General features: G+C 33.8%; 1 protein-coding gene and 3 long non-coding RNA genes across 4 annotated transcripts in view; 1 reads left to right on the top strand and 3 right to left on the bottom strand.

The window, feature by feature from the left end:
• LOC135849119 (uncharacterized) overlaps positions 1-27,896 on the bottom strand; it is a 225,771-nt gene that overhangs the window by 52,680 nt on the left and 145,195 nt on the right. The gene's annotated exons all lie outside the window — the stretch shown is intronic.
• LOC135846622 (uncharacterized) lies at positions 5,407-11,893 on the top strand. The gene is made up of 2 exons (XM_065365823.1): positions 5,407-5,650; positions 9,420-11,893. The coding sequence occupies exon 2, from the start codon at positions 9,430-9,432 to the stop codon at positions 11,656-11,658; it is 2,229 nt and encodes a 742-aa protein (XP_065221895.1). The 5' UTR covers positions 5,407-5,650; positions 9,420-9,429; the 3' UTR covers positions 11,659-11,893.
• Positions 12,148-20,646, bottom strand: LOC135846623 (uncharacterized). The gene is made up of 2 exons (XR_010558989.1): positions 19,315-20,646; positions 12,148-17,225 (listed from the first exon to the last, which is right to left on the bottom strand). It is a non-coding gene; the product is annotated as an uncharacterized LOC135846623 (long non-coding RNA).
• LOC135847826 (uncharacterized) lies at positions 23,257-26,118 on the bottom strand. The gene is made up of 2 exons (XR_010559240.1): positions 25,986-26,118; positions 23,257-24,997 (listed from the first exon to the last, which is right to left on the bottom strand). It is a non-coding gene; the product is annotated as an uncharacterized LOC135847826 (long non-coding RNA).

Here is a 27,896-nt window from a genome sequence, read left to right as displayed (position 1 = left end):
CTCATTTTAAACAACATTATTTTGGACACTTTTTTTCGTCGAAATGGTCGATTTTGTCAGAGCGGGTCACATATTTCAACTGAACTGGTCATGCTTATAGGGAATTTGACGTAGAATAATTTTAGTTCAATCACTTTTTTCCCTCTGACCGTTCATTCCGGCGATATATGTATCCGAAAAACGCAGACTGACAAAGGTTAATGACCTCTTGCGGGGGTACCCGACAAATTGTGGTGTGCAACATTGGTCAAAATATTTTCAAGTCTATCGTGAATCCAGTGCACGTTTCAAATTGTCGATTTTCATTTTTTAAAACAATTCATAAAATTGACAACCTTACCCCCCCCCCCCCACACTAAGGGTGAAATCGCAATTTTGGGAAAAGCTGAATTGGTCATACTGATAGGAACTTTAGCGTATAATAATTTTTGTTCGGACATTTTTCCTCTCGGACCCTTCACTTGTATCGGCAAAGGTTAATGACCTCTTGCGGGGGTAGCCGGCAAGTTGCGAGGTGAAACTTTTGATGGGTTGTTTTAGAGACCAATCTGAATAAATAATGTGAAATTCAGTTTTCCCCCAATTTTTTTGAGGTTCGACTGAAAATTTTGCTAAAATGACTGGATCAATATGCAATTATGCATAGAAAAGAGAAATGTTCAGTTAATGTCTTCCCCTCATGAAAAAATAGCTTAAAGTTTAACAGTCATTTTTGAAAATTAAAACTATCAAAATTGGCATTGGATTTTCACAAAATCATAAATTTTGATTTTAGGCTTCCAAAATTTCGGATAAGTACTGTATTTAGTTTTGCCAAATAACGAATTTTGTCAGCACATCTTTTTCAAAATTACAAAATCAATTCCATATAAGTAGATAGAAAAATTCAAGAAAAGTGGAATTACATGAAATCAACTCACTATTTCAATTTCAGATCATCAACAATGAATTCGAGGAAAATACACGAGTCAGCCATAGAAAATGATGTCTTCTCGGACACGTCTATATTTGCTGCTAAAATCCCCACCTTAAAAAAAATGGCATCTTATCAAATAGCCATCGAGGTGTGGTATAATTACATCAAATTTAATCAAAAAAAATCAACCAGAGAGCCACCAAATTATTTGCAAAACACAAAAAACAAAGAAGAAAATGATTGTGATGAATCAATACAACGTTTAGGAGTTCCTCGGCCCTTGGAAGAAAAACTGAAAAAATATCTCAGAAGAGTTCGTCAGGAAACGATTGACTGCCAATCATGTTTCAAACGAGAATCACCTTCTTCCACACCAATAAATCGCCGTTTCACTTCACCTGGGGTAATTTCAACAACACATATAATCTGGCAACAGTTCAAACTCTCTTACGTAGACTTGAACTCCTTCGTTTGGTTTCCGAATGGACGAATTGACTACAGAAGCACTGCGATCAAACTTTCATCATTGACAACATTGACTGAAGCTGAAAAGTTTCTCATAATGAGTAATTATTGCTTAGAAAATGAGATCAAAAATATTTGTCTACATCAACTTATAAAGGAACACCTGGTTGAGCAATTGTCCTTTAAATTCACACCATTACAGTTCTACTGGTATTGCTATCTGAAAAATGAAATAAGACACAATATTCCACTGCTTGAATTCAATTCAAGAGATGTTGTAATGGCTACAAAATATTATGATGAAAAGTGTTGGGAAGGCTTTCAATACTTTTGGGATCGTATGAGTGCTGAAGATCAAGTATCATTCATAAGCAAAAGATTACGTCCATTTGATAAATCCTTCCAGCAACGAAGATTGTTTTTCAAGATGTCGCAACACCAACTAATCAATTTGTTATCCGAACAACCTATCGACATAATAAAGACCTTAATGTCATTGAACCTGCCGGAGTACACAATTTGGGTGTGGGAACTGATTAAAGACGAGATACCCAAAGAAAAATTCTTCACAATGATGAATGATTTACTTCTTGAAGGCCAGATTCAGTATGATGAGAAGAGAATGAGCGTTTTTTTCGAAATATGGAATACAGCACAAGACCCGATGTTTGGATATTACATTGTTAACGAAACAATCAACAATGTAAAGAAAGTAGCACCAAGTGCTATAAAATTCCTGGTGAAGTTTCTGAATATGAAAAGTGAGAATTACAGAAGAAATGTCATTCTTGAAAGCACTTCTCAATTTGCATTCCAACATGATTTTGATGTCGTTGGTGAAATATTCGACTTATGTCTACCAAATCAAGAAGACAAAATGGAATTTTTTGGAAAAAATGATCTATACTTATCGCCTTATTTTTGCCAGGTGTTATATTCTGAAGATGATTTTAATGAATTGAGTAAGAAATTATTGTCTTGTATACGAGGTTTGAACCTAGCTTCAAACTTTGTGAAAGCATTCATCGAGTCGAGGATCATGGCTAATAAATTTGTACCCACTATCAATCTCGATTCATCTGCATGTGGAGTGCGTTGGGAAAGACTGAGCACGTTTATAGAAGAAATTTTCCAAGAAAATATTTCAACAGTGTTAAAAATGAAAAAATCATATATTTCTTCATTTGATACCAACAGTGATCGCTATGAACGATATGGTAGTTTCAATGAATTGGCCAAACTCGTAGAGCTGGAATTTATACATGAAAATCTGCACAAACTGAGATGTTCATTTTCAACAGTATTTCAAGAAACACTTCAGCATATAAAATGTTTCGATATCTTGATGAATAGTACATTCAAGAACATTTTTTCGTGGTGTTTTAAAAAAGATGCACAAGCATTTCAGCACTTTAAACGAAATGTGCCTATTGAAGATATTTTTAATGCAATTTTCCGTGGTATTTCTTGTGAAGGTCGTGATGGCTTACATTATATGCTCCTTTGCCAACTCGATGTATTTCTGCTGTGGTACTTCTCAGGCGAAACAGCCGAATTAGTAACGTTTAAATCGAAAATGAAGAACGACTCCAAGGTCGGAAAAATATTAACTGATGCTGCATTAAAACGTCCTTGTTTCCACAAAACTCTTCTGGAATGGTTTCCTAATAGTGTCGAAGCTGCAGCCAATACCAGATTGTCAACTTCTCCAGTTCCTCCCCCAACCAAAAAAAGGAACACGTGAGTACCATTTTTATTGATTTCCAGTCAGATATCATAATATGAGTAAAATTGAAAGAGAGGCTTACTAAAGTAGAGGAGGGGGTGCCACAAGACACACTTGAAATTCAAAAATGTGAGACTAGCTTCAAATAAGCTCCTTTCTTCAACACTCTCACACTCTGATACCTCCTTCTCCTGTCTTTCCATTTTTTTTTTTCAATTTCTCAATTTTAAAAAGTCAAAAATGGACTATCAGCAAAAGGTGTAACAGTACCCTAAATTAAGACGAACAATTATTTCACCATGTTTTTCAATCATTTGGGTCATAAAAAATTAAGTAAACCATTACACAGGAGGCAACTTTACTATATTTTTCAATAATTTCTAAGATAGCACTTGCGAATTTTCTTTCGAATATCAAACAAAATTACCACCACCCTCATAAGTTACAATTTTGAAAGGATTTTTTTCAAGTAAACTGTGTTGTTGATTTAAAGTTTAATTTATCGTATGCTTTCATGTGTTGTCACAGAAATCAAGATTGAAGAAAATTAAACAGAGGTTCACAAAATTAATTCCAATACTATTGAAGTATGGGATCTGAACGAAACCTGGAAGAATGAATTGTCAACTTGAAAACGTATCGTGCCAGTTTATTCAAGACGGGTTAAATTTAATACATGAATTTATAGCTTATAAATAGGCATGAGAAAAATATTTTATATCGTATTTTTTTGTAGTAAGTATACTAGATATTAAGGTATATCCAACATAGTTTTACGTTTCATAAAATTTTGAGTCGATTGAGCCCCATTTGTTAGAGAATATTTTGGTATATTTTAGGCATAAATGCATATTTTAGCATATTTTGGGCTTTTTTAGGGAATATTTGGCAATATTCAGCAATTTTCTCTGTTTTTGGAAAATATTAAGAAAAACTCACAAAGCAGGCAAAATTTTAAAACTCAAAAAAAATTTCAACGCAAAAAAAATTTTTTTAATCAATAAGTAAATTGAAATTTGAAAAATGAAAAATTTGTATTCTAAAAAATCAAAAATTATGCTAATTTTGAAATGATAGAATTTCTTATTAATTTATCTAAAATATCACATAATATCAACAAAATGAAAGAGGGAATGAAATTCTCTTTCAAATGATACCCATATTGTAAGGGAATTTTTTGGCATATTTCGGGTTTTTAGGGAATATTTTTACATATTTCATGTTTTTTTGGAAATATTTATAAGGAATATTTTAGCATTTTTTAGAAAATAAATATCTCAGCCCTAGTAAACTGCAAATTCACAAATTGATGGGTTAGCGCGATAATTTTTTCCCCATAAATCAAGACAATGCTTTTTGACAGCACAGTGAGCGTTTCAACGATAAAATAACTTATTCGTTTTGCTTTGTTGAATTTTGAATTTTGTTGATCTTTGTTAAATTTTGTTATTATTTTTGTTGAATTTTCGTTACATTATTTTTATGAATTTTGCTATATTTTTGTTGAGACTATTTTATTGTTATATTTTTCTATTTTTTGTTAATTTAATTTCTGTTGTTGGATTGTTGACGTTAAAGGCCAACGCGACGTCATAAAATAAAACTTTTGTTGATGGAATTCCAACTGACACAGATGTTTCAACGACAAAATTTTGAAAAAATTACCAATTGTGAACATTTTGATAAAAAAAATTGATCTATGGTATAATGTATGTAAGTACAATTTTTTAATAATTATTTTACCCGACTTTTTAAGAATGGTTGGAAAGATTGAAACGCGAATTCCTTGAGAATCTCGACATTACGTAAAACTTTCACAAACTTATTGGAAAAATGGTTAATTTTTGAACTTGGAAGTATACTTATGAATGACTTGGGTAAGTAGGTACATAATTTGATTTTTGAGAACTTGAAAAAAAAAGGTCACCGAATAACTGAAACTACCTACTACCTACCTAAGTACATAATGTGAAACTTTCAAAAATGAATTTTTGACAAAAGCTAAAAAGAAAAGAGTTCAATACTTTCTTTTCAGAGGCGATTCACTCCTAAGTACTCATTCTTTATCCATACCTATCTATAGAATTTTATAAATTTAATAAAAAAAAAAAATTCGAAAGATTTTTTAGAACTATACTACGAAAAGAAATGAACGTGCGGATGAGAGCGAATTCCGAAGAAGAGTTTATTCGTCAGTATGTAGTTATTCAAACTAGTTGACTCATAGTGATACATATGATAAAACCAACGACTACCTACACAATTTGTTTCCAACTGTGTGATAAAATAACATTTAATGTGGTACATAGTTACATACCGGTATGTACAATGTGATAGAAACCACTTCCACCAACTTACGTATCTGTACCTAATGCAATGTAACTCATTTTTTTAATAAGTGATAATGACCGAAAAATAACAAATGAAGCGAATTTATCGCAGCTTTCGTATTTATTTACATTCGTGTACGAGTATGTTGTATTTATTTTAAATACGTACCAGTGAAATTTATAATTCGAAGAACCATTTTGGAATATTGTGAAGTAAGTAGAAGTACTCTCCATTTACATACACTTACCTACTTATGTCGTTATTTTACACACATTTCATAATGCATAACAAGATCAAGTGATGATGTTTATTTATGTATGTAGAAGCTAAAGTTTATGCAGACACTTTTTCAGAGCTTTTATTTGGAAAACTGAAGTGTTCAAAATATCGTAGGAAGTTTCAGAATGCTTTGAAACTACTTTCAGTTCACTCAGCGAGTCAAAATTCTAAACATTTCAATTTTTTTCTACATGTACATCTACATACGTACATACCTACTCCAAATTTGATTTTTAAAAATTCACTGAATGAACTTACACACTTAAAATGACAGTGGGGATATTTCTGCAAGTTCATTTAATAAAGCTTTATTCGCCCTATTTTCCTTTAAATTAGGATAAGGTAGGTACCTATCTTTGATAGCGTCGCTACATCATAAAATATTCAAAAATGTGTACATAGGTAGGTGCTTTACATATAACTACCTAATCTGAGTTCAGACAGAATTCATCGATTTTTTCCCTCAATTTTCACAGAAAAAATTGAATAACACAATTTTTGGAAACTTTCATTCCTCTCAAGTGATGATTTAATCTCAACTCAATTACTTACAGAGTACAGCGAGATTGTTTTCTCAATTATTTATAGTCTGGCATGTGCCAATAAGAATGATTGCATCCTGCCACCCTCCCCCCTGACTTCTTCGAGAAGGGGAGATCCTGAGGAACATTTTAAAGCAAAATTACTAAAAAAAAAAGTTGACCTTACACACAAAATGGCGGCCATTTTGATTGACAGGTCAGCCAAAAATCGCAGATTTTGCTTTCCAACATTGGACTCACACGACATTTTTTGAAGTGTATGAACCTAAATTGAAAGAGCATGCAAAAATTCGTCACCAGCCAAAATTTCAGGTGCTACAATGCATTTTTCGATTATTTGTGAATTTTTGAAAAAAAAAATTATCCAGGTTAAAAATGAGCAAAACAATCAAAATTTTACCAAATTGACATTGAACGCCGAAATCTGGGATTCACCCTGTTTTCGACCTCCCAAATCGATCGGAAACTGTTTCAAACCGTTTTGAGCAATTCTGGAGCCTCCAGCAGATTTTTGAAATGTGAAATTTCCTCAAAATTTCATCAAATGAAGTTGGAAATCCTAAATTCACGCTACACTCCAACTACTTAAGTACGCTATTAAGTCGACTGCTGGTGAGTTTAAGTCATTTTGTAGACTCCAGCGACTGTTCGAAAATTCTTGGAGCCTCCAGTAGATTTTTGAAACATGAAATTTCCACAAAATTTCATCAAATGCAGTTGGAAAGCCGAAATTCATTTTGTAAACTAATTTCAATACGCTATGAAGTCGACATCAGGTGGATTTCAAGTCGTTTTGGAGCCTCCAGCACATTTTCACTTCTCGAAATTCCCATAAAACTTTACGGAACAGAATAGAGTTGGAAATTCGAAATTCACTCATCTCCTCAATAATTTAAACACGCTATCTTACAAACGTCAGGAGCGTTCAAGTCGTTTAGGAGTCTCCAGCGAATTTTTTTCAATTTCTAGAGCCTCCAGTAGATTTTTGAAACTTGAAATTTCCACAAAATTTTATCAAATGCAGTTGGAAAGCCTAAATCCATTCTGTGAACGAATTTCAATATCTATGAAGTCGATTGCAGGTGGATTTCAAGTTGTTTTGGAGCCTCCAGCACATTTTCACTTCTCAAAATTCCCATAAAACTTTACGGAACAAAGTAGGAAATTCGAAATTCACTCAGCTCCTAAACACGCTATCTTGTAAACTTCAGGAGGATTCAAGTCATTTTGGAACCTCCAGCGATTTTTTTTTTCAATTTCTAGAGCCTCCAGTAGATTTTTGAAACTTGAAATTCCCACAAAATTTCATCAAATGCAGTTGGAAAGCCAAAATTCATTCTGTAAACGAAATTCAATATCTATGAAGTCGATTGCAAGTAAATTTCAAGTCGTTTTGAAGCAGCTCCATCGACTTTATGGAAATCACCAGAGCCTCCAGCAGATTTTTGAAACCTGAAATTTCGTATCAAGTAAAAGTAAGTTGTAAAGCCGAAATTCACTCTGCAAAGTACGCGCTAAACTTGATACTGACTGATTTTGTGGTGTTTTTCGAAAAATAGAAGTTTGTGGAAAGTCACTGGAGGCTGCAAAATGGATTAAAAAGGCCTGCAATTCACTCCAGAATAATATTAAAATTAGGGTATTAACTGAATTTTATCTTTGTATTTCAAACGGAGACGGAAGCATCATTTTGTAAATTTTCGAAGAAGTATGCAAAAGTAGCTGGAAGCTTCAAAACGACTTGAAATCCACCTGCAATCGACTTCATAGCGTATTGAAATTAGTTTGCAGCGTGAATTTCGGTTTTGAAACTCTGTTTGATGAAATTCTGTGGAAATTTCAAACCTCAAAAATCTGCTGGAGACTCTAGAATTTTTCAAAAAGTTGCTGGAGGCTGCAAAATGACTCGAACCCACCTGCAGTCGATTTGACAGCGTGTTGAAATTGAAGGTAAGAGTGAATTTCGGATCTCCGACTCTGTTTGGTAAAGTTTTATGGAAATTTCGAGCATTGAAAATTTGCTGGGGGCTCCAGTAGTTTCCAAAATGTCGCTGGAGGCTCCAGAACGACTTGAAATCCACCTGCAGTCGACTTCATACAGTATTGAAATTAGTTTACAGAATAAATTTCGAATTTCCAACTGTATTTGATGAAATGTGGAAATTTCAAGTTTCAAAAATCTACTGGAGGCTCCAAGAATTTTCAAGCAGTCGCTGAAGGCTTCAAAATGACTTGAACCCACCTACAGTCGATTTGATAGCGCGTTGAAATTGAAGGGCAGAGTAAATTTCGGATTTCCGACTCTTTTAGGTAAAGTTTTATGGAAATTTCGAGCATTCAGAATTTACTGGAGGCTCCAGTAATTTTTAAAATGGCGCTGGAAGGCTCTAAAACAACTTTAAATCCACCTGCAGTCGACTTCATATCGTATTGAACATAGTTTACAGAATTGGGTTTCCAACTGAATTTTGATGAAATGTTGTGGAAATTCCAAGTTTCAAAAATATACTGGAGGCTCCAAGAATTTTCAAAAAGTCACTGGAGTTTACAAAATGACTTGAACTCACTAGCAGCCAACTTGATGTGTGAATTTTGGATTTCCAACGTCATTTGATGTAATTCTGTGGAAATTTCATGTTTCAAAAATCCCCTGGAGGCTCCAGAACTGCTCAAAACTGTTTGAAATCGTTTCCAATCGATTTGGCAGGTCGAAAATAGGACATATTCCAAATTTCAGATTTCTAAGTCAATTTAGTAAAATTTTTGATTTTTTGCTCATTTTTGACCTAAATTTGATTTTTGAAAATTCACCAAAAATCGAAAAATGCACTTCAACACTTGAAATTTTGGCTGACGATAAATTTTTGTATGCTCTTTCGACCCAGCTCAAATTTGCGATTTCGAGCACCTGCCAATCGAAATGGCCGCCATTTTGTTAGTAAGGCCAACTTTTTTTGTAGCAATTTTGCTTTAAAATGTTCCTTAGGATGTCCCTTTTAAGAAAAAAAGTCATCTCAGATGATTGGGAGGGGGGTGTAATTATTCTCCTGATACTAGAGATATCATATGCCGAACTATTGGAAAAAAATATGTACCTAGTTTGATTATTATCAATATTTTTTGAACTGAAAAACAAAACTAAATCAATCTCGATTTTCAGGTCACTCACAATGGATTCAAGAGAAGCACACAATTCAGATGGGCAATCCGATTCATTCTCAGGCAAGTTCCAGTATCGCGCCAGATTACCAAGTTTACAAGAGATGGCATCTTACCAAATAGCCATCGCCGTATGGTACGGGTACTTTTCCAGCCAACAGCGATACAAACATTACAGCGATAAATTGACCGATAAGCTAGAACTAAACGACTGCCATAAATTGATAAAAACTCTAGCGAGACCTCGATTCATGGAGGAAGCGTTGAAAAAACACATGAAACAAATTCGCAACGAAACAATCCACTGCGTTACTCATTTCCGACATAAATTATTCTCCACATACCTAGTCGAGTATCAAATTCCACAACTTGATCTCAATCGCATCGTATGGTTCCCAGATGGTCGAATTAATTATAAAAGCACCGCCTTCAAAATGCTTCGTTCGAGTACATTGACCCAAGTGCAAAAATTCGCCATCATGAGTCATTTCTGCCTGGAAAATGAGATCAAAACCATCGACCTGAATCGCTCACCAATGAAATCCTTCGTTGAAAAAGTGCACGGAAATCACGACCCTTTACTACTCTACTGGATATACTACCTGAAAAAAGAGTTACATAAGATTCCACCATTCTTTACTCGTTCATCAGACTCGGTTAGAATAAATTCGATGTACAGTTACAAGCATCGCTGGGAAACATTTGAATATTTCTGGGATCGTCTCAGTGCTGGAGATCAACTATCGTTTATCAGTTCCAGATTACCTGCGTTAGAAGTATATTGCTGGAAACATAGACCATTTTACAAGATGTCTTACGACCAACAATGCGATTTAGTGTGTGGTCAGCCAGCTATTATGATAATAGTTTTTTTTAAAGTAATGGACATGCCCGAATGGGCACTGAAGGCCTGGAATATGACTAAAAGTGTCGTAACTAACAAACAGTTCGTCTGGGTGTTAAGTGAACTACTCAACAAATACGATAAAAATCAAATTACCTATTTGCAAGAGGAGAAAATGAGCGTTTTATTGGAAATATGGGATACAGCGACCGATGAACATAAACATTTCGCAGCAGAACAGCGGGCATTGGAAGAAACAATCGCTCAACAAATACTATCGCAGAACTCGCTCAGAACTCATTTCGCACTGGATGATTTGGCTTGCTGGAAACAAGTCGCACCGAGTGGTTTCAAATTCTTACTGAAATATTTATCTTTAAAAAGTGCAGAATTCAGAAAAGATGCCATTCTCAATAGATGCGACTGTAAATTCATCATCAATTTTGATTTCGACGTGGTCGGTGAAATATTCGATCTATGTTTGCCAAATTTACAAGACAAGGTGGAATTTAAAACTCAACGAGGTAGATCGATCCTCGGGTATTATTTTTGTAAAATCTTATACTCCAAAGAAGATCACGATGAACTAAATAGAAGATTATTGCGTTCCTTTCAAAACTTGAACATCGGTTCAAATTATGTAAACGAGTTCATCCAATCGTCCATTACTAATAACGTTGTAAAAGAAGACGAGGTACAAACTCATCATCACAATACGTACGAGTGGTTAAAACTCAGCAAATTCATCAACAAAATCCTGCAAGAAAACATCTCAACAGTTTTAGAAATGAAACGATCGTATATTTCTTCATTTGATAACCACTGTGATCCTTATGAACGATATGGTAGTTTGGATGAATTGAGCCAACTGATAGAGCAAGAATACGTACACGAAAATTTGAAATATCTAAAGCTCAAATTAATCGAAAAGCTCCGACAATCGAAAGCTGAGCAATGGGTTTGGTTAATACTCCGTTATGAAAAATTCTCTGCTGTTTTTTCTTGGGGCTTTGAAAACAATGAAGAAATGGTTCTCCAGCTTAAACAAGCTGTGCCAATTGACGATATCATTATCAAGGTTTTAAAAACAATTGCTCGCCAAAGTAATTCAATTTATCATCCTACTCCACCGTACAATAACTTGGAGAAATTTCTAGAATGGTACTTCTCAGACGTGGCAGAGGAAGTGGCGTCTTTTAAATTAGGTATCATGAATAATCCTGAGGCCGCTAAAATATTAGAATCCATAGAGAAAGACGACCAACAAGTTTATGGAGAACTTTTGCAGTGGATTGGCAACCCTAATTTTCTTCATTCTGAAAAAAATCGCCGCGATAGTAAATCTTCCATCATGAATATGTTTCAAAATATTCAACACTTCTACTTGGACAAATAGGAAAAAGAATCTCTGCTTAGTGTGTATCCATCAAGACTGATATGATGTAAAAAATGTTGAAAAACTATAAATATAACGTTTGGAGAAAAAAATTACATCACTGTTGAAGAAATCACAAGTTTTTTATTTTTATTTTTTTTTATTCGTAATTGTTTAAACAAGTATTTTTATTCGTTCGTTAGTTTTTTATAATTATTTTTATTTTGTAAATAAATGTTGTTTAATATTTCGTAAATTCGATAAAATTCGCATCAACTGGTTTTTTTTTCATAAAATTTCAAATAAAAAAATAGATTATTCACGAAGAATTATGATTTTTTTGTTACCAAATTATGAAGAATTCAAATTCATTTCTCTAGGATGTGTTTTAATGTTTAAAATCAACGGTTAAAAATTTTGAGGCAACTCAACCTCTTTCTCCTCGCAAAAAAAGTAACTTGACTTGAGTAAATAAAAAACTTCAAAAAAGCAACCAAGAAAGTTACGAGATTTGAGCAAAAACATTATAATGTGGAAAAAAAATCACAAAAAAACAACAACACAACATTTCAAGCAACAATTTTTAAAAAAAATTACAAAACAATTACTTAAGTAACATTCCAATTGAAATTCAATAATAAAATTCAAAAAAATGACAACATCTCCAAACTTTTTCCAGAAAAGTGAGGCAATTTTGCAACTTTTCACAGATGAAGCAACACTTTTTGGCAATTTTTAACATGAATGTGAAAATTTTCAGAAACTTTCTGGCAAAAAAGCGAGATTTTAGCAAATTTTAACAGGCTTCTTTTTTGACAATATCTGGCAAAAAAGTAAGACTTGGCAATTGCTGCAAAAAAATTTTTCCCCCAATTTTTTTAAAAAAGTAGCAATTTTTAATACCTAATTATTATGGAAAATAGTGAAATTTCCTAGCAATTTTCAGCAAAAAAGTGAGGCTTTATGACGATTTTTGATATTTTTAGTCTTCAAATAAAAATCGAAGTTTTCTTTTTCAGCAATTTGATGAAAGGACGAGATTTTTTTCTTAATTTTTGGCGAAAAGCAAGGGTTTTTAAGAATACGAGACATAGTTACATATCTAATTGGCAACGATTTTTGTCGAAAAAGTGAGATTAACAATTTACAGTATTTTTTGCAAAAAAAAAACGAATTTTCTCAACAATTTTCAGAAAAAAGTGAGGCTTTATGACGATTTTTAATATTTTGAGCCTTTGAGTAAAAAAACGAGTTTTTTTTTTCAAAATGGCAAAGAGAGGATTTTAGCAACAAACAACACTTTTTCAAAAAATAATTGGTTGCAATTTTTGTCATAAAAGTGAGACTTTTTGCAATTTAAACTTGAAAAAAATAGACTTTTTTTTGTGAAAATTGTTGACAAAAAGTAAGAGTAACGCTTTTTGGCCATTTCTGGCAAAAAAAAGTAAAACTTGAGCAATTTTCAGGAAAAAATTGAGATTTTTTTGCCAACTTTTTTGTAAAAAAGTAAACTATTTAATTTCATAACAAAATGTAAAAAAAAAGAAAAAAAAAGAAAATTGGACAACCAGAATTTCAACTGATAGATTTTCCTTTCAATGGCGGATCTCTAGTTGTAAAATTAGGGTTTACAGTACAGGTAAATGGATTTTGTCGAATAAGTATTCTGTTAGGTATTCTTTAATTGGACTATCAAAATGTAAGACGATTTGATTGAACGTTATACTGCAATATCAAGCAAAAGAAAAAAAAACCTGAAACAATAATGAAAAAATATCATACCTACTCGTATAAATTGACTATTTCAATGTACCTTATATTTTTTGGTGTTATATAAAACAATATTGAAAAACATGACTAGGTAATACGTACAAATACTTACAAGACTCGAACTCAATTTAAAAAAAAAAAAAAAAAAAAAAAAGAAAATTGGTAACTAAAACAGTATTGTAACCAGGAAAAAAATTACAAAATGTAAGCAAAACAGTTAAATGTAGAATAATTTACAAAAACAAAACAAAAAAACAAGAGCATTCCAAATTGAAAATAAGTACATAGATAGGTACATACATATGTCCTAGTTTATAATTTTAAAAAGTTAAATTATTTTGTTTGATAAAAAATCGAGACTTGTAAACAATTTTTAGCATAAAACTATATTTTTGAAAAAAAAAAAGTCAGACTTCGACAATTTTAGCATAAAACAGAACTCTTTAGAATGGTGGCAAAAAAATGATACTTATACTTTGTCGAAAAGATAGACTTTTTGTCAATTTTTGGCAAGTGTGAATTTTGCCAATTTCTGGCAAAAAAACAATTTTTGGCACAAAGCGAGATTCCGGCAATTTTAGCAAAAGGAAGGTTTCTTTTAGCAATTTCTGGGAAAACCCATAATTTTTGAGTACCTAATGATTAAAAAAATTTTTTTTTTGAAATTTTGCTAAAAAGTGAATATTTTTAGGCAATTTTTGAGACTTTTTAGTCGGGGAGCCCGCTTAAGGATCTATTGCACCACTCCCCCCCGTCGATCCTCCTGGACAACTTTTTTCTTAAAAGGGGAGTCCTAAGGAACATTTCTACCCCTTGTACTCAAAAAAAGTGGCCCTACTTACAAAATGGCGGCCATTTTGATTGGCAGGTCGGCCGGAATCGCAGGGTTTGCGTTCCATTCCAACACAGGACGTGCACAACATTTTTCAAACTGTACAAAGGTAGATCGAAAGATCAAGCAAAAATTTATCACTTGTCAAAATTTCAAGGGTTAAAGTGCATTTTTCGATTTTTGGTGAATTTTTGAAAATCAAATTTAGGCCAAAAATGAGGGGAAAAATCAATATTTTACCAAATTGACCACATGAAAGCTGAAATTTGAGTTATATTCTATTTTCGACATGCCAAATCAATTGGAAACTGTTTCAAACCGTTTTGAGCAGTTCTGGGGCCTCCAGCAGATTTTCAAAATGGAGTTGGAAATCTGAAATTTATTCTGCAAACTAATTTCAATGCGCTACGAAGCACTGCAGGTTAATTTCAAGTCGTTTTGGAGCCTCTGGCGACTATTTGAAAATTCCTGGAGTTTCCATCAGATTTTTGCAACTTTAAATTTTCACAAAATTTCATCAAAATGGAGTTGGAAAGCTAAAATTAATTCTGCAAACCAATTTCAATACCCTATAAAGTCGACTGCAGGTGAATTTCAAGTCGTTTTGAAGCCTCCAGCGATTTTTTGAAAATTACTGGAGCCTCCAGTAGATTTTTGAAACTTGAAATTCCAGTAACATTTTACCAAAATGGAGTTGGCAAGCTGAAATATACTTTCGCAAACTAATTTCAATACGATATGAAGTCGACTACATGGTGGATTCAAATGGTTTCAAATGATTTTGAAGCTTCCAGCTACTTTTTGGAAATTTCAATTTTCCAAAAAACACCATACGGGATCTCAAAAAGTCGCTGGAGCCTCCAAAACGACTTGAAATCCACCAGCAGATGACTTCGTAAACCATTGAAATTAGTTTGCAGAATAAATTTTGACTTTCCATCTCCGTTTGATGAAATTTTTAGGAAATTTAAAGTTTCAAAAATCTACTGGAGGCTCCAGTAATTTTCAAAAAATCGCTGGATGCTCCAAAATGACTTGAAATCCCCCATGCAGTTGACTTCGAAGCGTATTGAAATTAGTTTGCAAGTTGTCCCGGAGGATCGGCCGGGGGGAGGGTGCAATAGATCCTTAAGCAGGCTACCCGACTATTTGGGCAATCTTTGGGGAAAAAATTAAGACATTTTATATTTTTTACGAAAGAACGACAATTTTTAGCCAGAGACGAGATAATTTGGCAACTTTCACAAGAGATGAGACTTTTTACTATTTTTGACACAAAGTAGGTAAGACTTTGGCAATATCAGAAAAAGCAGGCCATTGAAAAAAGTTTATTAATTTTTTAAACTTTACTTAATCTTATTTACCTATCTATTACCATCAGTCTATGATTACAATATTTTCACATATTTAGGTACCGGTATTAGGTTCTAAAAAGGTCGCGCGTAAATCAACTTTGGTGAGCTTACGTCTGGTCATTACAAACAAGTAATCTTCTTTCGAAGAAAAAATCAGATCTTTATTAACTGGAGAATCTTGATCTATCGTAAGATCTCCATGTTCGTAGGCATAGGTAAAATTCTCCACGGCGATCGTTTTCAGATGGCCAGTACTTGTACCAACGAAAACATCAGTCCGGTTTTTGCAAGACTTCACTGCAATTGCAGTGATATGTGAATTGAATGTTAATGCACTACGCATTTTTAATGACAGTCTCCCCAAAACAGGCCCGTTCGAATTTTTTTGGCAATAATCAGTTGATTCGGGAAGTAAATAGTACTCGGCATTTTTATCAACTTTCTGGCCAATGGATTTTAACGAACGCATGCATAGAGCACTTCGCTCAAGAGGTTTTTTCGAGTAAACGTCTTGGCTCGGAGAGAATATCGCGAATAGTACCTCGTCATCATGATGAACATTCATTGACTCGGCTAACTTCGTACCAGCTTTACCTACATATGCTGCTTGCAGCAAATTATAACGCAGTTTTCCTTTTACAATGCACTCAATTGGCATCTCTGTGTAGCTATCTAAAATAAAACCTTGAGCACATGTTTTAATCAATTTTGAAATATACGGAGATTCTTTCGTAATAGATTTAGGTTGAATTGTTAAAATGTACATTTTGTTTTTTCCACATAGAAATCCATATACATAATCGACGATATAATCCTTGCGAGAAGTTTCAGAGAAATAAAATTGTTTTGTGTCTCTCGAGAGTATTGATATCTCTTGCAGCAATAGCTGGCACTTCCAGTTGTTCAGTTCCGTTTGAAAAATAACCAAGTTTCGATTGAAAAATCCATAGTCGCTTCTTTAATGCATCGCCGTCGAATTCAGGCACATATATATGAGTCGTGCCCATGAAAGCTACCGTTGAAGCATTTTCGTTATTTGTCACAACTGGTTGAATTACTTTTCTCGAATTTGATTTGCATATAATATCGTTTCGATGTAAATTGTAAATGGTGCACATTGATGCGGTTCCACAAGTTATCAAACTGTCGTCTTCATCGTTTATCGCCAAAATTTTATTATAATTATTCATCGATTCATTTTTATGTGTAAGGAATGGCCCGGTTGTAATATTTGCCAATAGTTCTAGATCGAGTGATAATTGATACAAACGATTGACAGCTCCAATGAAAATTGAATCATGTCCACATTCAAATTCGGAATAGCGAATGGCTAGATTATTAAATTGTGACGAGTTATCGTCATCAGAGAATACTTTATACTGGGTAGATGGCAATTCAACATTTTTTACAGGTCGTAAGTACAGTAGAAGCATCAAAAAATTTGAAAACCATTTGATTGGTGATTGGTTCAAGAAATACATCATTTATGTAGATTGATTTTAATGAGAATATAGAATCGTATTATTTCGTCATTCGGCTCCTTGATACTGGTTTACAGAATAGTTTAGAGTATCCATGTATGATTGTATGTATCTCAGCAAATCTGTCAACCACAGTGGGTCGGTACCTGCCTGGAAAAGAATAAGTATTTACTGTGTGAATTATTGCAATTTGAATTTAAAGATCCGAGAATATCAAAATGGCCAATTTTGAATGAAATAAATAATAATCAGAAATGGAAAAAGATATTTCCAATATTGCGAAAAAACCACTGTCTATTTATGAAAAAATATTTTTTCAAAAAAGAATAAAAATGTCTTATTGGCTTTGACTAACATAGAAAGTATTCCAACTCACGCAAACATTTTTGAATCGGACAAAGCTGAAAGCTAGATTAAAAGTGCAGGAAAAAGTATATCATCAGCCAAAATTTTAGATGCTAAAGTGCGTTTTCCAATTTTTGATGAATTTTTGAAAATCAATTTAGATCAATAGCGAAAAAAAATCCAAAATCTCACCAAGTTGATCTAGAAAGCTGGAATTTGGGATATAAGTTACCCTATTTTCGACCTACAAAATCGATTGAAAACAGTTTCAAATAGTTTTCAGCAGTTCTGGAGCCTCCAGCAGATTTTTGAAACATGAAATTTCCACAGCATTTTATCAAATTACGTCATAAAACCGAAATTTACCCTGCACTCCCACTTAAGAACGCTATTAAGTCGACTGCTAGTGAGTTTAAGTCATTTCGTAGACTCCAGCGACTTTTTGAAAATTCTTAGACTCTCCAGTATAGATTTTCGAAACTTGAAATTTCATCAAATGCAGTTGGCCGAAATTCATTTTGTAAATTAAGTTCAATACGCTATGAAGTCGACTGCCGGTGGATTTCAAGTTATTTTGGAGCCTCCAGCTACATTTTGGAAACTACTGGAGCCTTCAGCAGATCTCCACTGATCGAAATTTCGATAAAACTTTAAAGAACATGAGTCGGAAATCCGAAATTCACTCCGCACTGCAATTTAAACACACTATCAAATCGACTGCAGGTGAGTTCAAATCACTTTGGAGTCTCCAGAGACTTGGTGAAAATGGTTAGAGCCTTCAGCAGATAATTGCTGGAGGCTTAAGAACTGCTCGAAATTTCAGTTTTCTATAGGCCAATTTGGTGAATATTTTGTTTTTTTTGTCATTTTTGACCCAAATTTGATTTTTTAAAATTCACCAAGAATCGAAAATTGCATACTTAAACACCAGCAATTTTGATTTGTGGCATATTTTTACTTGCTCCTTCGATCTAGCTTTTGTATGAGTTGAGATACCACCTTTCCAAGTATTACCTAATTCGATAAACCGATCAAAAAGGTTTTTCAACATCGGAAAAAGTTGGAACTTGTGTCAAAATATCCAACGCTGGCCTCTCTCGTTTTAGATAATTATAACACATACCTACACATAAGCTTACCATACAAATAGAATATGATAAGTAGGGCAGAAGAACATATTCTGTAGCATATTTTTTTCTGTGCTATTAGGCAGGGAATATCAAACACATCTTTGCGAATCAAGAGAATTCAAGTCAACTGAGCCAATGTTATTTTGCATATTTTAACATATTTCGACTAAAAATGCACGTTTTAGCATATTTTCACCTGTTTTAGCGAATATTTCAGCATATTTAGTCAATTTTTACAGTTTTTCTCTATTTTTAGGGAATATTTTAAAAAATCTTGAAAGTTTGCTTTTTTTGTAATTTTTTGAAAATAAAATTTTTGGAAAACAAAATTTTTTGAACACAAATTTTTATTTTCTCTCATAAAACTTTGAATTCCTTATCCTTTCCTTGCAAATACCTCCTTGAATTTTCACTTTATCAAACTATCGAGGTTATCATTGAATTCGCTTTGTTTTTCCCTGTAAAACGATACCCATGTTGTGTAGGAAATGGAGGGAATATTTTGGCATATTTCAACTTTTTAGGGAATTTTTTGGCATATTTTCATCATTATGAGCGCATAAAATATGCGCATATTTTGGGTTTTGTAGAGCATATATTCTTCTGCCCTAATGATAAGATAGTCATAGGTAGGAAGCTTTATAAATTTTGAAACTGCAAAAATTAATACCTCGAAAAATGTTCGAAAATGTGCCTTAAGACACGACATGTTTATAATGTTAATAATTTTGAAACAAGTGAAAAAATAATGATATTGGACTCACCTAATACGAGCACAATTTTCGTTTGAACAGCACAATTCCTTACGTAATAGAAATAACACTTTATATGTAAACTGAAATGAACAGTTGATCTTTTTTATGAGTTAAATTACAATTTCATAGCAGATATTACATTTCGTGCGATATTTCAATAACGATAACCGTTATCAAATCTGAATTAGTTTACTTCCGAAACTCGAAGATATAAAATATGTACGAGTGTTTTTTTTTGTTTTTTCATTGTTTAGAATGTAAAAATGACAGCCAAAATAGAAACTTACACGTTCAATAATATTCAAATAAGACAAATGTTCATATTTTTCCACACAGCTATTGAAATGAGAATTGAGGATTCATATAGAACAATATAAAAACGATCTTTGCCAATAGGTAACTTTGACAAAACTCATGGATTACAGAAAGTTGAAAAAATTTCCCCATCTATCGATCATTCATACCTACGTAGGCAGCTGGACGGACGATCTCCGGATCAGAATCTTGATCGAATAGAAAAATAAGGCTTTCCTCAGGAAAACGATTTTTGGCAAAAAGTGAAACTTTTCAACGATTTTTAGAAAACTCTATGATGATTTTTGACATTTTTAGCCTCGAGGTAAAAAACAGAGGGGGGGGGGGGGGTTTCAAGCGATTTCGTAAACGACAAGAATTTTTGTCGATTTTTTGAAAATAATTGGTTGCAATTTTTTTTAGAGAAACGAGACTTTTTGCAGTTTATAAGCTAGGGAAAAAACACTTTTTCTGGAAATTGTTGGTAAAATGTAAGACTGTGACAATTTCAGCAAAAAGGTCAACCTTTTTACTTTTTTGCAATTTTTGTCAACAAAGTGAGAGTTAAAACAATTTTTAGAAAAAAGTGGTACAATTATAATTCATCTTTTGCGATTAGGCGACAAATTTTCAGCAATTTTCATAGCAAAAAAAAGTAATTTTTTTGACAATTTTTGCCAAAAAACAAGACTTTTTGAAAATAGTTGATTGTAATTTTTGTCGAAAAAGTAAAACTTTTTTGCACCTTGAACTTGGAAAAAAAATGGGATTTTTCTGGAAATTGATAGCAAAAGGCAACAGTTTTGGGCTAATTTTTATTTTCGAAAATTCACCAAAAATAGAATAATGTACATTCAACACTTGGAAAGGCATTTCGAAGGGATGACCAATGACGCAAATCGCAGCCCTCTAGCACTTTTTTAAAGGCTGCTAGGGGGTGTCAAACTGTCAAAGTTTTCAGTGAACTTGAAATATCATCAATTTCAGCAGTGGAATAATCAATAACCACGATACCTACTAAAATGGAACTTTCTCCAATAGTTGGGGGTTTTTATATAGGTATATTTTTTAAAAAGATTTTTTATTTTTTTGGTTCCCCGGACACACAAGTGTAGGTTTCCCCTTTGCATTACATGAGTTTCAGATATGAGGGGACATTTGTGAGGAGGCCGGTGCACTTGCTAAGGGCTTCACACCAGCCTCTCACATTGGACTTAAGAGTACAATACTAGATATGACTAATTATTATAGGCTGAAAAATTTAGGAGAATCGGTATGATTAGTTAACTTGGTCTACTTTGCAAATATGTACAGCATTATAATACATACAAGAAAGAAACCCACACTAAATTAATTGAAGGGTTTAATTCCAAGTCGGCCTAAGTCCATTTTTTCCGTTTCGAGAAAAACACAAATAAATGTTTTTCTCGCCCTTCCGCTTCAATAATAAATGATGTGATTATATGGTTGTGAAGCTTGATCTTTCTGCTTTAAAGTACCGTATTGGTATTTTTTTAATTTTGCGTATTTTCAGCTCCAGAGCGCGTCAAACAGTCAGAAAAAGTGGACTTAGGCCCATTTGGAATTATCTGATGTTAAAAATTTCGAAAAAGAGCTGAAAAACGCGTTTTTTCAAAAAAAAAAGTCACGAATCATTAATTTAATACATTTCTGAAACAATTTCATTCGAAGCACCTTCAAATTTCGTCTCTCGAAAATCGTTGAAAAACTTGAAAAAAAACCGGCACAACCGCACTTGTATACAAATACTCTTAAAAAATGTATGATTTAGGCCACTTTGGAATAATCAGCTGTTTTTTTGAGCCGGCAAAACAGCGCTCCTGAGCGAAAAAAGTAACGCCAGGTGTTGGGACAAGGTGATAAAGGTGTTAACCGACCTGTACCACCAGATGGCGCTGCTAACTCAAAAATGATAAAAATGGACTTAGGCCGACTTGGAATTAAACCCTTCAATTTAAGCTTATGGTTTTGAGAAGAATATATTTAGAGCATGCATAGGTTTTGAAAAATCTAACTATTGTTATTTACAGCTCGAGGTAATGTATTTTAATGGGTTATTTACAGGGCTTCTACTAGTTGATGTTTGGTTGATAGATCAGGATTGAAGCTGTTACTCCTTCTGGGTGCATACTCTTACTCTGACGGTAGTTCCTGAAGCATTAGATGATGGATTGTTTCACTGTTGGCCACGCCAGTTTATCCAGACCACACCCTAGTCTTCATACTGCTATCTTTTTGATCTTGAGTTGGTCACATTTGGCAGCAAGTGCTTTCATTGTCATTACAAAGTCCTTGATTGACGGCTTATCATTGTACTGTTCTTTGGTGAAATGGTGATGGCATAAAGGATGTAATTTCCACCTTTTTTGAGCTCAACTACTTCACCAACCGTAGCACCCCTTGACCTCAGAGTGCCCTGGTTGCCAAAGGCTCGTTTAAATAGGAGTGCAATGCTCTTGGACATCCTGAAGTCTCTGCTGACACAATATGTCAGGGCAAACTGTGGGTATTGTCTAAACAGATCATCCTCTAATTCCTCTAGGGTGAAGATCCCATTTGATTTGGTCTCTATCTTTCCCCAGTTGGAGTGTTGGATTTTCTTTTCTAGTTCCTTCTTAGCTTGTTTGAGAACTTTCTCCATAAATACTGCTGTCTGAACCAGAGTTGGTTCCATCGCTGTCTCCCACCAGATGAATTGATGAGAGATGGGGTGAATCTGTTTCATAGTTGACGCCACTCCTGTCCATCTGAGAAATTCTCTTTGTTTGAACAGGTCTGCTGTGAACTGGGTGATGTTATTAAGGTTGTTATCATTGATGACATATAGCTGGACATCATGTTTGGCTTTTGCTTCTTGGACAATTGGATTCTGACACTCGGTTGCAAGGTGGACAAAGGACTGGTATTTGCCACATATGCACTTGTTGTTGAGTATTTTAAAGCGGTGCAAGTAGGCTGAGAAGAAACCATGCTCTGTCAGTGCTTGTGTGATGTAGAAGTTTGGTTTTAGGTCAATTTCCATTCGCTCTTTGACTGAGGGTAGCCACCCATGGGTGTATCTTCCCTTGATGCAGTTGCTCCCATTGTTTTGCCACTCTGCTAAGACGGCTTTGTCCAGTTTCTTACCAGGCTGCTTGCGGGTGAGTTGTTCTAGGTTCATAAGGTAGATGTTTTTCTGAATTAAAAGTGTCCATAATAATATTTTTTTCATAATTTTTGAGAATTGGAACGATATGAACACAACGTTTTGAAACTTTTTGAGCTAATTTTTCATACAAAAAAAAGTGGCAACACTGATTTTCATGGTATCACTAAAAAACCTTTCAAACCCCCTACCTATCAGAAAAAAGTCTATTTTGGTAGGTATCGTGGTTATCAATTAATCCACTGCTGTAATGGATGATATTTCAAGTTCATTGAAAACTTTGATACCCCCTAGCAGCCGTTAAAAAAGGACTACAGGGCTGCGATTTACACCATTGGTCATCCCTTCGGTAGGACTTTCCACAGGAAAAATTTCATAAAAAATCACCGACCCTCCCCCTCCCCCCATCACTTCTTGGTCGAATTGACGTAGAGTGGCCCTACAGTAAAATTAAATCCGGTAAAAAATTTAAAAACTTGAGCAGGTCTAAGTTGAAGTTACAGAAAAAGTGTTTATTTTTTTTTCAACATCAATCTTATCACTTGTACCTATACCTATTTCCTACGTATCAGTCCACGATTACAATATTTTCACTAATTTAAGTACCTGTATTAGGTTCTAAAAAGGTCGCGCGTAAATCAACTTTGGTGAGCTTACGTTTGGTCATTACAAACAAGTAATCTTCTTTCGAAGAAAAAATCATATCTTTATTAACAGGAGAGTCTTGATCTATAGTAACGTCTCCATGTTCATACGCGTAAGTAAAATTCTCCACGGCGATCGTTTTCAAATGGCCAGTACTCGTACCAACGAAAACATCAGTTCGGTTTTTGCTGGACCTTACTGCAATTGCTGTGATACGTGTTTCGAAAGTTAATGCAGCATGCATTTTTAAAGGCAGTCTTCCATCGACAGGCCCGTTTGCGTATTGTTGGCAGTAATCAGTGCACGGTAGCTCTTCTATTAATCGGAAGCATATTGCTGCAGAAAATAAAAACGGCAGCCCTAATTTTTTACTTCCTTTTGCACAGTTCTGAACATTTTCATCAACTTTCTGGTCAACGGCTTTTAACGAATAAATGCATAGAGCACTTCGCTCAAGAGGTTTTTTTGAGTAAAAGTCTCGGCTCGGAGAGAATATCGCGAACAGAACGTCGTCATCGTGATGAATATTCATCGACTCGGCCAGCTTGGTACCAGCTTTACCAACATATGCGGCTTGTAGCAAATTATAACGCAGGTTTCCTTTTACAGTGCACCTAATTGGCATCTCCACGTAGCCCCCTAAAAGAGAACCTTGAGCACATGTTTTAATCAATTTTGAAATGTACGGAGATGGTCGCGTTGTACTAGAATTTTGTTGAATTGTTAAAAGGTACATTTTGTTTTTCCCAGATGGAAATCCATAAACATATTCGACGATGTAGTCATTGCGAAAAAATTCAGAGAAAAAAAAGGATTGGTATGCCTCAAGAGTATTGATATTTCTTACAGCCATAGCTGGTACTTCCAGTTGCTCAGTTCCGTTTGAAAAATAACCAAGATTCGATTGAAAAATCCGAAGTCGCTTCTTTAATGCATCTTCGCGGAATAGAGGCACATATATATGAGTCGTTGCCATGAAAGCTACAGTTGATGCATTTTCGTCATTTGTCACAACTGGTTGAATTACTTTTCTCGAATTTGATTCGCAAATGATATCGTTTCGGTGTAAATTGTAAATGGTGCACATTGATACGGTTCCACAAGTTATCAAACTGTCGTCTTCATCGTTTATCACCAAAATTTTATTATAATTTTTCATCCATTCGTTATTATGTGTAAGGAATGGCCCGGTTGTAATATTTGCCAATAGTTCTAGATCGAGTGATAATTGATATAAACGATTGACAGCTCCAATAAAAATTGAATCATGCCCACATTCAAATTCGGAATAGCGAATAGCCAGATTATTAAATTGTGCTGAGCTATCGTCATCAGAGAATACTTTAACTTGGGTAGATGGCAATTCAACATTTTTTACTGATCGTAAGTAGATTAGGAGCATTAAAAAATTTGAAAACCATTTGATTGGTGATTGGTTCAAGAAATGCATTTTTGATTGATTTGAATGAGAGTATAGAAACGTATTATTTCGTCATTTGGCTCCTTGAAACTGGTTTACAAAAAAGTTAGAGTAGAAAAGTATCCATGTATGTATTTCAACGAATCTTTCTGGCACAGGTTCCCTACCTGAAATAGAACACGAGAATATCAAAATGGTCAACTTTGAATGAAAGGATGAAACAAAATCAGAAAATATACATAGAAAAGAAATTTCCAATATTATGAAAAAACAAGATTGTCTATTGCCCGCGCACAGAGTGCAAAAATTTTACAAAATTTTTGAATCTATAGCTAAATCGAAAGAGCAGGCAAAAATATATCATCACCCTAAATTTCAGATGTTTAAGTACATTTTTCGATTTTTGGTAAATTTTAAAATATCAAAAAATCAAAAAAAAAGTCAAGAATGAAAAAAAAATCAAAATCTTACCAAATTGACAAATAAAACCGAAATTTAGAATATAACCTATTTTCGACTATAGCAAAAACGATTGGAAACAGTTTTGAACCTTTTCGAGCAGTGTCCTCTCCAGCAGACGTTTGAAACTTCAAATTTCCACAAAATTTCACCAAATGAAATTAAAAAGCTAACGTTTTCCCTGCACATCAATTTCAACTTGCTGAGTCGACGACAGGTGGTTTTCAGTCGTTTTGGAGCCTCCAGTCACTTTTTGAAATTTTTAGTTTTCCATAAAATCCGTCCAAATTAACTTTAGCACATTTTTTCAATGTCAGTATGTTCCATTTGGATCAATTTGTCCATAAGCACCAATCGCATACATGCGTGCTAAAGTCAATTTGGGCAGATTTTACGGAGTTTTTTGGAAAACTGGATTTTTCTAAAAGTTGCTGGAGGTACCAAAATCATTCGAAACTACCTCCAGCCAACTCAGCATGTTGAAGTTAAGGTGCAGAAGCAGAATGAATTTCACCTTTCAAATTCCATTTCCTATATAGAATTTGTGGAAATTTCAAGTTTCAAAAATATGCTGGAGGCTCCAGAACTGCTTGATTCGATTTGACTGCAAAGTGTTTGGAGATGTGCCTTAAAACGCGACATGAGCGAAATCTTTAAAATATTGAAAAAAGTAAAAAATAATTATGCTGGACTCACCTATACGAGCAAAATTTTCGGTTGAACAGCACAACTTATTAATAGAAATGACACTTTATAATAAAATGAAATGAACAGCTAATCTTTCTTATGAGTTAAATGACAATTTCGTATAGTGCAGACATTATGTTTTGTGTGATATTTCAATAACGATAACGGTTATCAAATCTGAATTATTTTGTTTCCGAAACTCCCAGATATAAAATATGAGTGTTTTTTCAATGTTTAAAAGTGTTTGTGCTTTAAATAATCATGAAAATAAAATTCTCTGGGATATACATTTCTAATTGTAAAATTTTGAAGTACCAAATCTACCTCTTGGAAAGGTAAAAAATGACTACTTACCAAAGTAGGAAAATATACATTCAAATAAGACAAATTTTAATAATTTCCTAGATACAGCTATGAGCTATTGACATGAAGATTGGGATTGAGGATTCATTTATAGAGTAATATGTAAGAACCCATCTCTGCTAATGACATTGACAAAGCCCATGGATTATGGAGAGTTGAAAAAAAATCGTTCAAGATATCTGACTTTTTCTCAAATCGAAAGCCAAATTTTTTGCGAGAAGTTAGGAAGGGAGAACTGAACGATTTCTCGACCTCTGCATTTCTTGACAATTTCGGTGTTTTCAAATTCCATACCTAATATTTCTTCCACTTCTCCATTGTTTGGGAAATTTTCCTGAAGAGATTCCAATAAGTAGGTACATAATCTCTAAATATATATCATCTTGAAAAAATCCAGATTCTTCTCTCCCTATTCTGCTCATTCCACATTTATCGATCAGTCTTATCAGTACGTATAGGCGGGTAGCTGGATACGATAATTATTCTTGAACAAAATTTAGAACAAAACCATAAGATCATCTGCCTAGTTTTATTTATGAAACATGTATCTATTTTTACACAGAATCGCAGAGAAAACACTAATGAATGAAAATTTGTTATCAGATGGAGCTCAAATGTTCACTTCATCTTCAATATCATGAGATGTAGATACGTAGGAGTACAACGAGAAGATAAAATAAAACAACTAGGTACATATATAGATAGAACATACAAATCATCGCACAATTTTGTTGGTTGATAACATAAAGTAGCAAAGGAAGCGAATGGAATAAGAAACTTTATGTTGCGAGTATTTCAATTTTCAAAATACTTATTTTGAAAAATCATCTTCGTAATATTGGTATGTAGTAGCAGTAGATAAGTTATCAATTTTTCCAACTTCATTTACTTAATAAAATTTCACGTTTCAAAAATCTGCTGGAGGCTCCAGAATCGCCCCGAACGGTTTGAAACCATTTCCAATCGATTTGGCAGGTCGAAAATAGGGTATATGTCAAATTTCAGCTTTCTAGGTCAATTTGGTAAAATTTTGATTTTTTTCACGTTTTTGGCTCAAACTTGATTTTCAAAAATTCACCAAAAATCGAAAAATGCACTTTAAGCACTTGATATTTTGACTGTTGTTAGTAAGGCCAACTTTTTTTGTGGCAAGATTGGTTTACATGTCCCTCTTAAGAAAAAAATTGTCCCAGTGTCCCAGAGGATTAACGGAGGAAGGGGGAGGGGGGTTCTATGAAACATTTTCACCAAATTTCAGCAAAAAAAAGTGAGGCTTCACAACGATTTTTGGCGTTTTTAGCCTTTCGTTAAAAAATAGGAAGTTTTTATTACTTAGCAATTTGTTAAACGAAAATAATTTTTGTCGATTTTTCACAAAAAGCAAGATTTTTGGAAAATAATCAGTGGTAATTTTTGTCAAAAAAAGTAAGACTTTTTTGCAATTTAAGCTTGGAAAAGAAAAAAACTTTTTTTTTTGAAAATTGTTAGCAAAATGCAAGAATGTGACAATTCCAGCAGAAAGGCAAATGTTTTCAGTTTTTGGTAATTATTCGCGAC

Source organism: Planococcus citri, chromosome 5, assembly GCF_950023065.1.
Source record: "Planococcus citri chromosome 5, ihPlaCitr1.1, whole genome shotgun sequence".
Taxonomy (NCBI): domain Eukaryota; kingdom Metazoa; phylum Arthropoda; class Insecta; order Hemiptera; family Pseudococcidae; genus Planococcus; species Planococcus citri.
The sequence above is the reverse complement of the archived record's forward strand: the minus strand, read 5'-3'. Positions and strand labels throughout refer to the sequence as shown.